Raw genomic sequence first — 16,594 nt, forward strand, 5'->3', positions numbered from 1 at the left:
TGTAGTTGTCGTGCACGATGTCGTGGCTCGTTAAGCATAGGAATTATCAGATAATTAATATGCAGCCCGTCCGCCCTTCTCCCCCTCCCACGTTGACGTCCCTTACGCAAGAACCTTCTCTATCCGCTCCGGTAAACCGAGTCAATAGATAATACAATTAACCGACAAGTGGATGGAGGATGCCTTGGGCGGTGCATCAACGCGCAGAATTAACGCGCCCCTGCGTGTGCACGTGCAGATGCACGCCCCTATAATCATGTCCACGTGTATCCCTGCACATCTGCCGGATCCGGTGTCAATCGTCTTCGAATATTGATAAGGTCGATGAATGGAGACACCCCTCAGTTGAGGATTTGATGGAGAGGTTGACAGGTGGACGCTTTGATGGATCGTTTTTCCTTTCTTATTTATTTGATACGTATAGTATAGTATAGTATAGTATAGTATATCAATGTGAGTTTAATATCGTTCGTAGTGGTACGTACAGATAATAGTTAAAAAAGCGTGAAATTAAATAAATTTATAATCTTGTCTCGTGATAATAAATCAAGGATCGAAGAAATTTTGACTTTTTACGTGAAAAAAATTAAGGAGGAAGTAAAAATTTTGTCGTTAAAATACATTGAGAAAATAGAGGAAACTATCCCGTTGAAGTCACACTTTGATTCATCCCGATATCTCAATCGGTTCCCGAGATATAACGGTTCAAAGTATTCATAGCGGTTAAGCAGAAATTACGAATGAACCCGCGACACAGTGACCTACATTTTTTCTTAGAATGCTACTGTTTTTCTAGGAATCGCGTCTGTCACTTGTCTGGAATTCGAGATAGGTCAGTGAGGCGAGGAGCGAGCGAGAGGTCCGAATAACCGACAAGAACGAAGATAGTAAACGATCAGAAATTACCTGTCTCTTTACACGACGATATCTCGGGAACCGGAAGTCGTATCGAGATAAACGAGAAAGCGTTTTGAAGGGCAAGGTTATGCGCTTCCAACGATCGTTCGCTCGTTGACCGGAAGTAATTATCTTCGAAGTTATAACGGTTCAAAGTTTTCCTAATTTTAATAGGGTTAATCAAGTTTAAGGTAAATGATGAAAAATTAACTTTTTCTTTACACGACGATATCTCGGGAACCGGAAGTGATATCGAGATAAATCAAAAAGCGTTTTGAAGGGCAAGGTTCTGCGCTTCCATGATCGTTCGCTCGTTGACCGGAAGTAATTATCTTCGGAGTTATAACTGTTCAAAGTTTCTCTAATTTTAATAGGATTCGATAAAAAATTTTCGATCCAAATTCAGCTCGTGTAAAATTTCATCGATCGAAAATTAGCTTTCGAAAGAGGTGTAGGGTAAAAAAAGAAAGACACGATCGTTGAATGGATACACTCTGGCCGAGGATTTAATGAAGAATTGTTCAGAGTTCGGGTGTTGTTCGGGTTGGTTTTTTCAAGCACGCAATTAGAGTAATTGAGAGGTCTCGTTATTGTTTCCGTTTCGCGGAACTTCGAATCCCCCATGGAAATGTTTGCTTTGCTTCGGTCCTAAAGGGAAGGGAGGGGAGGAGGGGAGTTAGAGTCACAAAGCTACTACATTTACGTGAAAACTTTCAGTGTTTCGGCGAGCCGTAAAAAAATAACCAGTCGATCCCCTCTTTTGGTAAAATTTTATGTTTCACGTATTGTAAAATATTGTTGATCGAAGCGTGACAAAATATTTCGATATTATTCAAAAATATTATTCAAATTTATTTTCTTACACCATATCAATTTTAGAAACCTTTTAATCAATTCGTTCTGATCATTAGCATCAACTTCTTCTCTATAACTTCCCCAATTCAAATCCTCCGACTTTCCTTCCAAAGATTTTTAAATACAAAACAATCTATAAACGAAAGAAATAACAAGCTCCTTTACAAAAAAAAAAACACTTCATACTTTTTCCATTAAAAAATTTCTCTCGATTATCCGTCAAAAAATATACAAAAGAAATAACAAACATCCATAAAGAAGAATAAAATAATCAATATCTTTAAACCTAGATAAAATTCGATAAATTATTGCCCATTCCAAGCAATTGGACCAGGCCATTGGACTCTAAAAGATATGCAAAAATTTAAATTTTCGTATACCTTCGACCCAGTTTATTAACCATGTACGCAACAAACATACCTTGAACAACAAAAAAAAAAAAATACCAAATTTTCAAATCCTATCAACCCTATCACATGTAAAAACAGATTAGTGTCTTCTAACATGTATCTCTCGCGTACAACTTCGATACTTTTAACAATTTCCTATCTTTCTACGCCCACATTTCGTTACATGAAAACGTATCCATACAGAAAGAGAGAGCTCTTCACCAATGGTGCACCGGAGATATCTCTGCTGGTACAATGTATCGTATGATAGATGCCCCTCGTGTTTAAGCGAGGGAATACGGAAACGTATGCCGGCCGAGTAAAGTATACCGTTTTATAGACGATTATTGATTTCTACGGTATCGAGAATAACCGTAAAAATGGATTTACGGGTGCCGCGACGATATAATGGCCGAGAGAGAGGGGGGTGGTTACGCGACGGGGTTAAATCGCGCGTTCCACGCTATTCTCTGCTCGTGGAACGACTCCACTATATCGCAAAAAAAAAAACTCACGAAACACACGCACGCATACACATGTACGTATGTATATATATATATGTGTATATGTGTATATATTATATGTAGAGGCGTCGTTTTCCTTCTCCATCGAGTCGATCGAGTTCTATGAATGGTAGGGAAGGATAGGATCACGGAGATAGAGATTCTGGGGAAATGGGAAGAGGAAGTGACGAAAGGATGAATGTTGAACGAACAACCGATCGAGCGATGATCGATGGTGTTACGTATTTTTTTTTTTTTTTTTTAACGGTTATGGTGGATGGGAATTATTTGTGGATTTCTCGTATCGATATTGTTTATCGCGCAAGTAAATTGTATTTATTGGTTTTGATCTTTTGGCGTATCGGATTTCGTTGCCGTCGATTTCATCGAATTGAATCTTTTTCTTCGATTCAATAGGTTATTATCGAGTACAGGAGAAAGAGAATCGTTTAATACTTTGATAGTATATAGAAGTATTCAATTGGAAGTTCGTAAATAAATCTTTATCGATTATTATTTTATCAAGAGTATACGTTTGAAATCATAATTTTATCTCTTTTGATGAAATTATTTGTTGAGTTGATATTTTAATAATAAAATTCAAACTTTTAATAATTTAAATAAAAATATATATTCGAATCTGTTTTGATTTTAATTTCGTAGTAGTTTCTGTGTAATTTTTAGGAAACATTTTTTTCTTTTTTTTTTTTTCGATAATTCGATTTCGTAGTTCGAATTATCGTAGTTTCTTGGACTTGGTTCATTGAACATTTCGTCAACGAGAAAAATAATGGTCGAAAGCAAAAAACTTGATTATGTATTCAGGATAGTCCCACTTCTTCCTCCGTTTCCCATAGTAGTGGTTTCTAATTAAACGAATTCTCTTTCTCTTTTCTTTCTCTTTTTATATTTACTAATTTTATCGCCTGCAACGCGTCTCTTTTTATTTAATCAACTTTTTATCCTTGTGATAGAAAAATTTAAGGTTTCGTTTTTGGATTCGTATTTGAAAAAGTTTGCAGTAAAATTTGCAGTGGAGTAACTCGGTGATATTTCTGCCAATGTATCGTTAATTCAACACGTATTCACACTTGGTATGCGATTGTCGATGTGTATTCTTTCCATGTGTATTCATCAGTGTGATCGTTTTGATATAAAAATTTAAAAATTTCGTTTGGCTTTATTTTCAATAAAATTTCCGTTTACACAGTAGTATAACTCGGTGATCGTTCTGACAAATTTTCATTAATTCCACACGTGTCATGTATTTCCATAAAGTTGTTGCGTATTTTCCATACGTATTGTTGATTTATCTACCAATATTTTAATAAAATATTAAAAGTTTCATTTAACTTTCTTTTTTTTTTTTTTTTTTTTTTTTTTTTTTTTGAAAAGCTTACATACAATTCAATCATTGGAATAATTTTTTTATAATTCGAAAAGTATCTACAATTCATATGTATTTCATATGTGTGTATGCATTTTACATTGAAATCATTTTTACGTTCAAAAAATTATTAAAAATTTAATTCAGCTACATTTTTTTAACAAAAAAATTTCCTCTCTTCCGTTTAATATAACTCGATAATTATTCAGATTTTTCGTATAATAAGATGACGTGATAGATATCCTCAATCGATACGAATAATCGATACGTGAAAAAAAAATGTCATTTGTTATTTAAAAACATTTCAACGAAAAATCTTTTTTTATTATTGTTAATAAGAAATTTTTGGTAAACAAAAATTCCTCAATCGACTCATCGACATTAAATCAAGAACTTTTGAATTTTCGGTGAAACGATCGGTCCTTTTTATTAAAAACATTCCTTTCGTTATCGAAAATTTTTTCTCGTCTTTTATATAATCACGTTATTGAAAGTTCTCTCCCGGAATTTTTAGCTGCATCGCAGATTTCTAGCTGCCTTCGTTTTTAGACCGGCGAACAACAGAGTGTGAACGACGGTCTGAAAATAAATTATATTCTGAAAAATTTAATTAAAATGTCTATTATATACGATATTTTTCATAACCGAGAGATCAACTATGTTCCGTATTACTTTTATACACGTGCGTATACACGTACAACGAATTCTGAAAAGAATCTTGTTATAATTAACTTTTCTCGATTTAATTTTCCTTCCTTTCCTTCTGCTTCTCTATTTTTATACTTTTCCTTATTTTAATCGCGTGTGATATTCGTATAATTATATGTTTGATGACTCACTTATTTAACGTATTTATACATTAAATAAATGGCCTGAAAATAAAATATGATCTCGAAAATTATATAATTAAAAATTGGCTGCACAATATCTATTGTGATTAAGCTCTCTTAAGATTGTTTTATATATTATTCTCATACAAATAAAATAGATTAACTTTTCAATAATTCAATTTTCTCAATTCTTTTATTCCTATGCCTCATTGATGGCATTTTATTCGTTAGTTCCGTAACAATTATCAGAAATATAATATATTTTTCATTAAAATTAGTATCCACTCGACACCACGATATCTTCCAATTGATCAAAAACAATTTTGCTCCGTATCATTTTCATCATCGAGAAATCCGCGAATAAAATTCGCTATCGATTAATCCTGTCGTTATTTAATTTTTCTCTTGTTACAATTTTCGTATTTATTTCGTTAAAAAGGGAAAGAGGAAAAGGGAAAAAATTCAATTGATTAACACGCGTTTTTTTTGCTCTTTTTTTAACCAGATTCACCAATAAAATCTCCGAAAAAGTTGCCGAACTTTCAGCCGAATTCAAATTTCAAACACGCTCGATCTGTTTGTAATTAAAATAATAAAAATAATAATAACAGATCGATCTTCGTACGTTTTATTAAGGGGGGTTAATCAAGTTTGCTCGAATGTAACCAAATTTGCATACAATGTTCGTCGAAGACGTTCGAGGGAAGCTATCGACTCCTCAGATTCATAATGCATCGCACGTGCATCGAGTCAATCCGATTACACGGCTGAACGGAGTTAAACACGCTTCCCAACCCCGCGCCTAGGATGACGTTTACGCATGGTCGCCTCCCTCCCTCCCCGGCTTATGGGTATATTCTCCGTCTCGACCGTATTCCGTCTCCCTTGTTTCTTTTCGCTAATCCTCCAATCTGGTTAGTTACTCCTATACCCTTCCAATTTTTACCGATCGAGCCTGTAATACCTTGCCGATCGAGCAACTTGTTACGTAGGGAAATTGCGTTACTCGGGGAAATTTATGCATACCCCTTATTCGAGGCTCGGCATACTAAAAAAGTATGCCTTATATTTATAAGGGAAGCCATATTATGGATCAATTTTTTAAAAAAATGATGCAAGTTGCAGTAAGTTGTAGTAGATACAATTATGTCGCAAGAGTAACAAACATCTTATTTTTAGAGGAATTAAAAGGACTAGGATTAAATTCTTGACACCCGTTTTCATTTTATAAACTTATAACGAATATTTTCTAAGAGGGAAGTATTTTCTCGAGGCATCGATCGAAAGTATACTTAATGAAGGTAAAATTATTAATTAAATTGTAATTAAATTCTAATTCGTAGATCAACAGTAATTCGAACAATGATCATTTTCAAGAATAACAAAAAACGGTCTCAACATGATATTTAAAAAATACCCAAGTGTATATACGTATATATATATATATATATAATTCTCGAGTTGCATGACGGGTTGCACGAGAGGGTTAAGACACGCATACAGGGGGTGCGTGGGGATTCAACGATCGTCATTACATTTAATTATCGCAGGGACGGTTGCGTTTAACCATTAACAATGGCCGAAATGGTAGAATGCCAACGCAGTGTGAAAACGCAGCCCGTCGTTTTCACGATTTCCACCGTGATTCTCGCGGCGCTGCGATCGCTTTAATGATCTCTGACGGTGCGCCATTAACAAAGCGTTCTGAAGGGTCGGCTTCCTAGATGAACCAACGTTCCTGATGGCACCTCCTCCCTCCCCCGTGACACGAGGCCTTTTCAACGCACCGACCCTCCACAAATTCACCCTCTCGTTCTTATCACACGCGTACATGATTATGCATGGCCGATGATGAAAGGCAGGTGTTGTGTACGGTTTCCTTCACGTTATGAAGCCGTTGATCTTGTTCAGTCAACTTTGTTAACAACGACTATACGTTGGATACTGATAACGTGATAATGATCCTTGATATCTGTAATTTTTTTGCACCACTTTAACTTATAATTGGATTTTTACGTTATTCATCTTAATCATATTTTTTAATTATTTCCACTATTTTTATCCTCGTTAATTAATTTTATATTAATTTACCTGCCCATTATCACTTCAAACATTAACACGATTAAAAAAAATAATGTAATAATACAAGATCTAAAATTTTTTAACTCTTAACGTAATTACGATTGCGATTACTTTCCTTAATTAACTCTATTCACGAGAGGCAAGTATATTGAGAATCTTACGAAATTACGAATTATTTATTCGTCAATATATTCATAATCGATCTTAAATTTTACAAAGAGATAGGGGGAGGGGGTAGATGGAATTCTTCGCGTCACAGGAGCAACGATGTTAATGTAGAACGCGCGTCACGCTTTGGTACACAGAGTTTAGCAACGCGTCGCTCTGCAACGTAGCAACGTCGAACATTAAACTGCAGTGTGCGCGAGCCGGTTCATCCTGCCTCTAGTTTATCGTTGCAGGATTTCCTCCTTTCGTCGTTTGCCCGCCGCAGCCTAATGGGGAACATTTACTTCGAAGGGTTGAACCACCTCAGAGCCGGCGTTCACCCATTTTCGTGGAGGATAAATTCCACGAAAGATCAATACTCGAACGAATGTTGGCTTATTTAATTGTATCCTCGGAACGTGCATTAGTTGCAAGATTACGTTGGTCCATTTTAAGGGATATTGCAAAAATTAATACTCGGGGAATAATTGAGAAAATTATCAATCGTTTGTATTTTTATAATGATAATTAGGAAATTGTTAGAATCGTTAAGAAATTCAATGTTCGATATATATATTGATTTAATTTTTCACAATATTTAATTTTCTTTCTTATGTATAGTTCGTGTAATATTTATAATTATTCGTATCAATTAAACGAGTATCATGTATCAAAAAGTTTAAAGAGTAATCGTATTGAATAAATGAAAAACGAAGAAATAATTGTAATATAATCGTTCGTTGGCCATTATATTTCTTATTATTTCTTCAGTGCTCCAATCACGTCTCTCCTTCGAATATAATTCGCGCAAGGAAAGGGGGAAAAATCTGCGAAAATTTTGAAAAATGTACTGTCCCACGACAATCGATTCCATTGAAAAATAATGTATACATATATACGTGTATAACGCGAAACATTCGATACGTCAACACTTACCTATCGTTCAAGGCGAGCCTTCAGGCGACCCGGAAATATTCGCTCGAAAAATTCAACCGCAAATGCCCACCCACGACTTTCCCCGTTTAACAGGTAACTACCGAAGGGAACGGTCTGCTGCGTTGGAAGTGAATCTTTTAGCTTGTCGAATGCAAAATCGTCGCCAGACAGCTGCCCCTGGAGCTCCTTCCAATATATTTCATTCTTATCTACACTTCATCGTGAAGCTCTCTTTTTCCCTTAGCTCTTCTAGGGGTGGACTTTGAGCGCCGCTATCTTTAATGCCAGGTATACCATATATGTATATATGGGGTTTCGTTTTAATCTGGCATAAAAAAATACCTGGAAAAAATACGAAAAATGTTAGATTATGGGATATTCATTTGTTCAATTATAAATATTTTTGTATATTTGTTTTATATTCCACGAATACACACAATAAATTATAACACGTATAGGATGTAACTTTTGATCTTCGAAATGTAAATTTAAATGTAGAAAAATCTGAAAATTGTGCTATATAGCTGCATAAGAAAATAGATAAAAATGGGATCAAATTATTATTTATTATCCCGTTTCTATAATTTTGTTTTTTGATTCTAGAATTTCCATTCCAAACATTCTGATCGTTAAGAAAAAATTAATAACAAATTTTACGATCATTATTTAAAACATTATATCCGGTATCGTTTTTGAAATGAATAGCGTTATATCAGTAAAATATCCATAAAAATAAAAAAAAAACATTTATTATTCTAATATATAACAATGTCCAACAGCATAGGAATATTATCCAAGGAAATAAAGGAAGAAAAAAGGATCAAGAGCAACGAGATAATTCCAACTTCCAGTATCCTCTTACAACCGACTTCCGTTTCTCCATGAAACCCGATCGGCGCCGGTTACTTATAACACCGGAAAAACGCTAATCCCGAGACAGAGAGCATCCGGTTAACGAGGCAACGCCTGGCCAGAGGTAAATTGAAATTAGACGCAGTGACGCGAATATTATATATAATCCAAGGAAACTTAGAAAGAAAAATATTATAATTTCGTTGGATTATTGATTTTTGGAGAAATATCAATTTTATATATGGACAGTATAACAATTGACCGATATCATATCATCTTGTCTTTACACTTATTATCAACGTTAGAACGTGGCGTAAATTCGTAAATTGATACAAACAAGATCGAATAGAAAAGTGGCACAGTATCCAATGGAAGAAAGTATCGAAAAGATTATAATATATATCCATTTCTTCTTAATTTTTTCGTCAAAAGAAATAGAAAAAAACAAAGTTGGAAATAAACGAATATTTTAACGTATATACAAAGAAATTCAATGGCAAACGCTCCATCTATGATTTGCGACTAACCCTTAGAGTATTTTCGTCAAAATAAATTGTTGTTCCCTCTCGAGAATTTGAGGAGGATGCATCGCGTGTGAATCCACGAATGCCCCAAACAATATCGTTAGTACCTTTGAGAACTCTGAAATCTCTCCTTTCGTCTCTCTTTCTCTCTCTCTCTTTCTCTTTCTCATTCTCTCTTCTCCAGTTCCACCATCTCGCTCCGACCATGTCCAACATTTAAATTTATGGCACGTCGCGCATTTATATGCCCACACCCTCCATAAATTTGACTTTACGCGCATGTAAGTGGCTCCACTTTTGTTCATAGATTCCTACGACTGTCAGATTTATACTCGCGTACGATTCGTGCCACGATTCGATGCCCGAGACACGATAAGGGCGGGCATCCGAAGTGGAAGGATACTATCCTGTTATCGGACAATAAAACTGTCGAATTTTCGAATAATTATTTCGTGAAATATTGAGAATCTGCATGTATAAGATTTTTACTCGTTCTCTATTATTTATTGTATATTTTATTCGATTGATATACCAATACTGCGAAAAAAATTCTCGAAGAAAACTTGAATTTCGAAAATAACGATATATATCGTTCAGATAAATATCAATAGACGTAATTAAATTTGGTAAATTAATATATAGTGCAATAATACATTGATCATCGATCAATTCAATATCATAATTCGATTTACATACATCAAAATTAAAATTGAATACTAACAAATATAGATAGTATCATTAATTCATTAGAATTATCAACTATATGATATATGTAAATAAAATCTATAATATAATATTACATTGCATCTGTTTTGAATTTGCATTTGAATCTGTACTGTATTGATACTGATTATAAAATACTCCCTAATAAGAAATTTTTATTTTAAGAAATAGAAAAATTATATTATAAATATGATGTAGAATAAGCAAGGAGATATTCGAATATTTTCATGATGTCAAACAAAGATAATAATAATAGATGGTAAGAAAACAGAGATAAGATAAAAATATAGAAATCATGGAACGCCATCTTCAGAATGTCGCAAATGAAACTAATGAAGGAAAAGAGAAAATAATAAAAAAATAATAAAAATAAAATAAGAATTGAAAATCAACGCCATCTTTTGAGTATAAAATAGATATTTCTTACCAAAAGCATTCAAAAGATGGCGCTAATCCTCAATTCTTACTCTACTTTATCCTATTTTTAAAAAGATATTTGATTCACTCAATAGATAGCGCTATTAGTCTCTATTTTTTTTTCTTACTATTTGCTTATCTTACATTATTTCAATCTCAAAGATGTTCAGAAGTGACGCTAATTTTACAAGTTTTAATTCTCTTTGATCACGATTTTCATTTAACAATTCATTAAAATTTCGATTTGAATTTATTAAGTTTTTGAAAAAAACAATTATAAGATTTTCTGACAAGATAATAATGAATATAAACAAATAAAAATACAATTTCATGAAATGTAATGAATTAATTTTTTTGTAAAATAAAAAAACAATCAATTCACTCATTTTATTCTGTTTCAATATAATGAAATTTATAAAAACATGTAATAATATAATTTTTAAAATTAAACTCGTAATTCTGCATTATTTTATGATGATTCCTTCATTGAACACATTCTTTCAAATTGACACTCCTCTTCTTGATCAGGATAAAGTGCTTTCATAGTGGACAATGAACATGGTATATTTATAGGACATCCTGGTAAATATAATGGTCTTTCCTGATGCATAAAAAGAACACTGGAAATTCCAGAACAACTAAAATAAAAAAATTACAATATTATATATAATTAATACATTATATATATTATATTAATATATTATATATATTATAATTAGTTAAATTATATATATAAAATATAAGTAAATAATTACTTATATAAAATGAATGCAATATTAGATGCGAAAGTATCAATAATCCCAGTTCTCCAAGCTCTATCGTCAGCATATAACGAAAATAAATCGTGTGTTAAATGTTGATCATCTTTTGCAACTCCTAATAAAGTTAGCAACTTTAAAATAGTGCCTGAATGGGTAAAATACGCCGATACCAACAATCTTTCATCTGACCTATAAATTTAAAATAAAATTTTAATAATATATTTAACGTAAATATTTCAATTTTCGGAGAAAATTTATTCTTACGCAAAAAAATTAAAAACATCTCTCAAAGCAGGACATGCTTGTTCATAAGATAATTTATAGCCATATCCATCATTCCAATAATATTCCAAATCATCAGCAAATTCAAGTATCTAATAAAATATCAATTAATAGTTAAAGTTAACAAATTCAATAAATTTAATAAATTTAAATCAAATTTAAAAATATACCTTGAAATCATTCAATGAAAATACTTTACACCATGGTGATTCAAAATTTTTATTCCATGCTGTTTCAAATCCACACATCAAATACATTAAATATATATTTTCTGAAATATAAATATTTTTTTTTATGATATATTTTTTTTTCATGTTTTAAAATCAATTGCAATATATTCCGCATACCGTGATTAATTTGATAACCAATACGTGTAGAAACATCATCTAACATTTTCTTATAAATTTCACTTTTCAAAAATTTGTCTTTTTCTACGCGCGAATTTGGGTTTTTGTCAATTTCAGAACGCCAACGTTCGCAACGTTTATAAAACTAGAAACTTAAAAAATCATCATATAATAGAAGATCATATAATTATTAAATTACATAATTATAAATTACTCTTAATATAGGATCCTTATGTTCTGCTTTTGGATACTGAACTTGATGACTATTGTATCTTCCAAATAAACCAATAACAAAATTTTTAGCACTTTCTTCTGTGCGTTGAGTAGCAGTGTATTTAAACTAAAATTAATTCTTAATTAAGAAAATATATTAAAAAATAAAAAATATATATTATTATTTACCTTATAAGTTTGATTATTATATATTTCTGGCATAAGATTAGGAAATCTGGATTGATATCTTTCTCCAATATCGATCATTTCATCTTCACCTTCTTCTGTTAATTTCATGATATTATCTTTGCTAAAACTAATTTTCCATTCTTTAAATAAAACTGCTTCCTCTTTTGTAAATTTTGTTTTGTTTTCTTTATAGTTATCTAGAATAATTTTTTTTAATTTTGGCAAATTCTCAATCATAGATGATGCATATTTTTTACCAGGATATCTTGTACCATGTCTTAAAAGCAACCATATTTTTTTTGAAATACAACCTATAATTTAATTTTGATAAAAGTTTGTTATTAATAGAATAAAAAAAGAATAATACTTTAATCATATTCAATTAAATATTACCTGAATATTCAAGAGGAGAATCATTATAATTGGATATAAATCTATATGGTGTCTTTGTTCCTAGTTTACATCTATAATCTTTATTATGCAAAACACAATTATGTGTAAATGTGAATATTACATTTATTGCATTAATAATTAAAAGTATTTGAATATTTAATAACCACTGCATCTTTTTATTTGTTTTCAACAATCTAAAATATATTATATATACATAAAAATTATATTCACTTTAAAATATTCAATATTATTGAAAAATTAAATTTCCACATGTTGAAAATTCTTTTTTTAAAGATTTATTTTAAAAAAACAGTCAATTTATATAAATTTAAAATGATTATTTAAAATGATTTAAATTCAAATTCTAAAAATTTGTAAAATATACAACTATTCCTATTATTTATTATTTATTTTTTTTAACATATATTTATATAAAACAATAAACTTAATTAAAATCATATTTCTATTTTTTGTTGCAATATCTTGTAAATCTTTTTTAAAATTTAAACAAATTTAAAACGTGTTATAAAAACATATATAACCAAACTAAAATAATAATTAAAATAAAAATATAAGATGTAATAAGGATAAAATTATAAAAATTTGAAAATTAAAATATATCAATGATATTATTAATATAAATATATCAATATATTGAATTAACTGATAATAAAGTATACTTTACCTCTGAAAAGGAAATTATCGAGTTCGTTAAATGCATAAAATTATTGGAGATCGTTTGATTTGTGTTTTTATAATAATTATTAGTTCTAATTAACATAATATAACTTTTATTCGAAAAAATTGGAAAAAAAAATAAAGTTGAAAATATAATAAAAATTACTTAATTTTCATTGATATCAAATAAAATTATATATTTAAATTATACTTAATATTCTAACCTCATTCTTTCAAATTCTCAATGATACATATATAAATAAATAAATATAATAAATAAATATAATAAATAAATAAGTAATAATTTATCTTTCTTTGGTAATAATAATTATACATAATTTTTATCTCCAAAAGAAATATGATTTATATTATTTAATATACAAATAAATTAAAATCAATGCGAAAGGTTTGTAATAAAATAATATATAATATTATAAAAATTTAAAAAGTTATTATTGAATATTAAAAATTTATATAAATATGCTAATTGTTTTATAATTTAGATGGGAAAAAAAAGAAACAATCAACAACCATCTGTGCCAATACCCGGTCGTGTAAAGGTAGAAATAAAAGATGAATTAGGTAACAAAAACTTACTTATATTTCATAATTTCATTAGTAATAAATAGAATATTACATTAATGTGTGTAATAATTAATAATAAAATATATTTTATTCTATAGGAGATAGCGATGTACTTGTTGCAAGAGATCGTTTAAAAGGAGCTCTTAGAGAATTATTACAACATAGTGATACAGGATCATCAGCAGATTCAAGTGAAGAGAGTTCTACACAAGACTATAAACATCAAATAAAAAAAATGTAATTTTTAATATGCATTATTTCATTTATGTATTTATTATAAATCATTAAATAATGAATTTTTATGTAGTGATAACATATATAGAACAAAATCAATGGGTTTTCAACAACCACGTAAAGTAAGACGTCGTAGACAAGTGCAAATGGATACTGCATTTCATCATACTTATGTAATGAAATTATTTGATAGAAGTGTTGATTTAGCACAGTTTCAAGAAGATACACCACTTTATCCTATATGTAGAGCATGGATGGCAAATCAACCAAGAAATCCTAATCTTGTTCCGAAGTAAGTAATAAAAAACAATAAAAAAATTATAAATATTCAAATATTATTCATTTTTATATATATTCATTTTATATATATATAATAGTTTTATTAATATTCAATTTTAATATTATTTCATATGTGTTAATTCTGTAATGGCATATAAAAGTTTTTGATTACCTTAATAAGTAATTAATTTTTATTATTATATTACAAAATAATTAAAAATATAAAAGTTATATAAAATATAATTTTTATTTGAACATTTAATTATATATCTTAAAGATAAATATTTATAATGAATTTTTAAAAAATTTTTTATATAATATAAACTATTGTGTTACTATATATATTTAATAGAAAGAATATGCCAATACAAAGTTAATGCTAATTTTAACATAATTATAAGCATTAATTATGTTGTAGAAGAAATTATTTTAATGATTTATTATATATATTTTAAGATAAAAAAAATAATATGAAAAAAAATTATGTATTTTTTTGTTTAGAATACGTAGTCCGAGTCCAGAGATATTAAATGAAGTTAATATAAGTAATAATATATTAGATAGTAATGGAGAAGTTCGTGATGTTTATTATTTGCCACCTCCATTACCTTGTGAAGAAGCTATACCTAGAAATCGTATACCCTCACCAATAATTAGAGAAAAAGAGGAATTGAATTTAGATTATGTAAGATATTTATGTTAATAAATCTTCTTATTTTATCTATTTTTATAAGATGATTTAACCAATACATCGTAAATTTATAAATATATATACATAATATATTCCAGGACGGACAAACTCTAAAATCACGAGAAATGTTATTAAGAGAACACAGAGTACATTGGAATGCTGTACGCAAAAAATGGTATCAACAAGCATATAAGAATGAACAACGTTTCACACAAAGTGCAAATATATTAAATACTATATTTAAGAGGTACATATTAAATATCTTCAAATTATTTGAACGAATATAAATAACACAAAAATATTGTTCAAATGATATTTTATACTATGAAACGTAATTATAATTATAAAAACATTATTTTTTTTTTCTTTCAGGGCACAATCAGAATTTGAATGAATTATTATCTGACAAATTAATTACTATCATCTATTAGTAATAAATATAATTTTTTTCTTATGTTATATAAATATTTTTTTTCACACTTTTTCTACATATTTTATTTTGTACACTTATACTTGTTATATACTACTTGTAGAAATATACCTTTTTATTACAATATTAATAATATACTACAATTACATTTCATTATAACCAATTATTTCATTTATAAAAAAGATTCTAAGTAATAATTCAATTTTGAAATAGAAATTTTTACAGAATGATATGTAATTATTACATTTGTCTCTTGATAAATTATTGGTATACTGACAATAAATTAATTAATAATTTTTTTTTTTATTTCATATACTTAATTTGTACTAAACAACAAAATTATTTATCTACAATGCATAAACTACAAGAAATAAATAATACATTTTCGTTATATCACTGCTATTTTTAATAAATTGAAATGCTACTTACAATTATTTTATCACGGGTATAAAAAGGAACTTGGAATAGTTTTAATTGCCTGAACATTAAGAGGCAGTTTTGTTAGTATATTATTCGATAAAATATTAACTTGATATATATCCCTAAATTTTGATACTAGAAATTTTTGAAAATTCGAATCTAATTATTAGGAAAAAGGATAAAACAGATAATCATCGAAGACTTGAGAATTACAAGCTTTTTATTTGAAATATTGACATAGTCGTAACTTACAATACTTTCAGTAAGAATTTATCTCTATTTATTTAATATCATTTAATTCGAATATAATTTGGAGAGCCAGAAATATTCTGACTTTTCTGTTAGAGCAATTGTAATTTTCAAGACTTCTGAGTATTATGCATAATATATTATGTATTCTTCCATACTATTCAATTTTTTAATTCATATAAAATGTAGCTAAGAAATAAATAACATAATTTAAATTATTTACTTTCATAGTTAATGTTATATTATCTCCACCATTCGATATATATGTGTGTGTGTGTGTGTGTGTGTGTGTGTGTGTGTG

General features: G+C 29.2%; 2 protein-coding genes across 5 annotated transcripts in view; one reads left to right on the forward strand and one right to left on the reverse strand.

Moving 5' to 3' along the window:
- LOC102672597 (protein lin-37 homolog) overlaps positions 1 to 16,301 on the forward strand; it is an 83,733-nt gene extending 67,432 nt beyond the window's left edge. The window contains exons 2-8 of one of the 3 annotated variants that reach the window (XM_031512161.1): positions 8,806 to 9,002; positions 13,909 to 13,987; positions 14,089 to 14,227; positions 14,298 to 14,516; positions 15,005 to 15,188; positions 15,293 to 15,441; positions 15,567 to 16,301. In XM_031512161.1, the coding sequence (XP_031368021.1) occupies positions 13,909 to 13,987; positions 14,089 to 14,227; positions 14,298 to 14,516; positions 15,005 to 15,188; positions 15,293 to 15,441; positions 15,567 to 15,588 (792 nt within the window). In that variant the 5' untranslated portion in view covers positions 8,806 to 9,002 and the 3' untranslated portion in view covers positions 15,589 to 16,301. Of the gene's footprint in view, positions 1 to 8,805; positions 9,003 to 13,787; positions 13,812 to 13,908; positions 13,988 to 14,088; positions 14,228 to 14,297; positions 14,517 to 15,004; positions 15,189 to 15,292; positions 15,442 to 15,566 lie in introns of those variants that run through there. The other 2 variants (XM_031512158.1, XM_006608323.2) reach the window with 2 other exon arrangements.
- LOC102672374 (multiple inositol polyphosphate phosphatase 1-like) lies at positions 10,892 to 13,473 on the reverse strand. Of its 2 annotated transcripts, XM_006608321.2 has the most exons (9): positions 13,413 to 13,473; positions 12,728 to 12,921; positions 12,335 to 12,645; positions 12,147 to 12,272; positions 11,933 to 12,077; positions 11,756 to 11,856; positions 11,568 to 11,677; positions 11,298 to 11,492; positions 10,892 to 11,180 (listed from the first exon to the last, which is right to left on the reverse strand). In XM_006608321.2, exons 2-9 carry the CDS (start codon positions 12,897 to 12,899, stop codon positions 11,012 to 11,014), a joined length of 1,329 nt encoding a protein of 442 aa, XP_006608384.1. In that variant the 5' UTR covers positions 12,900 to 12,921; positions 13,413 to 13,473; the 3' UTR covers positions 10,892 to 11,011. The 2 variants fall into 2 exon arrangements, with proteins under 2 accessions (XP_006608384.1, XP_006608385.1); XM_006608322.2 differs by lacking the exon at positions 13,413 to 13,473 and having other exon boundaries at positions 12,335 to 12,611; positions 12,728 to 12,867.
- Positions 16,302 to 16,594: the final 293 nt, after the last annotated feature.

The sequence above is a fragment of the Apis dorsata genome, unplaced genomic scaffold (assembly GCF_000469605.1).
Source record: "Apis dorsata unplaced genomic scaffold, Apis dorsata 1.3 scaffold_34, whole genome shotgun sequence".
Lineage (NCBI taxonomy): Eukaryota > Metazoa > Arthropoda > Insecta > Hymenoptera > Apidae > Apis > Apis dorsata.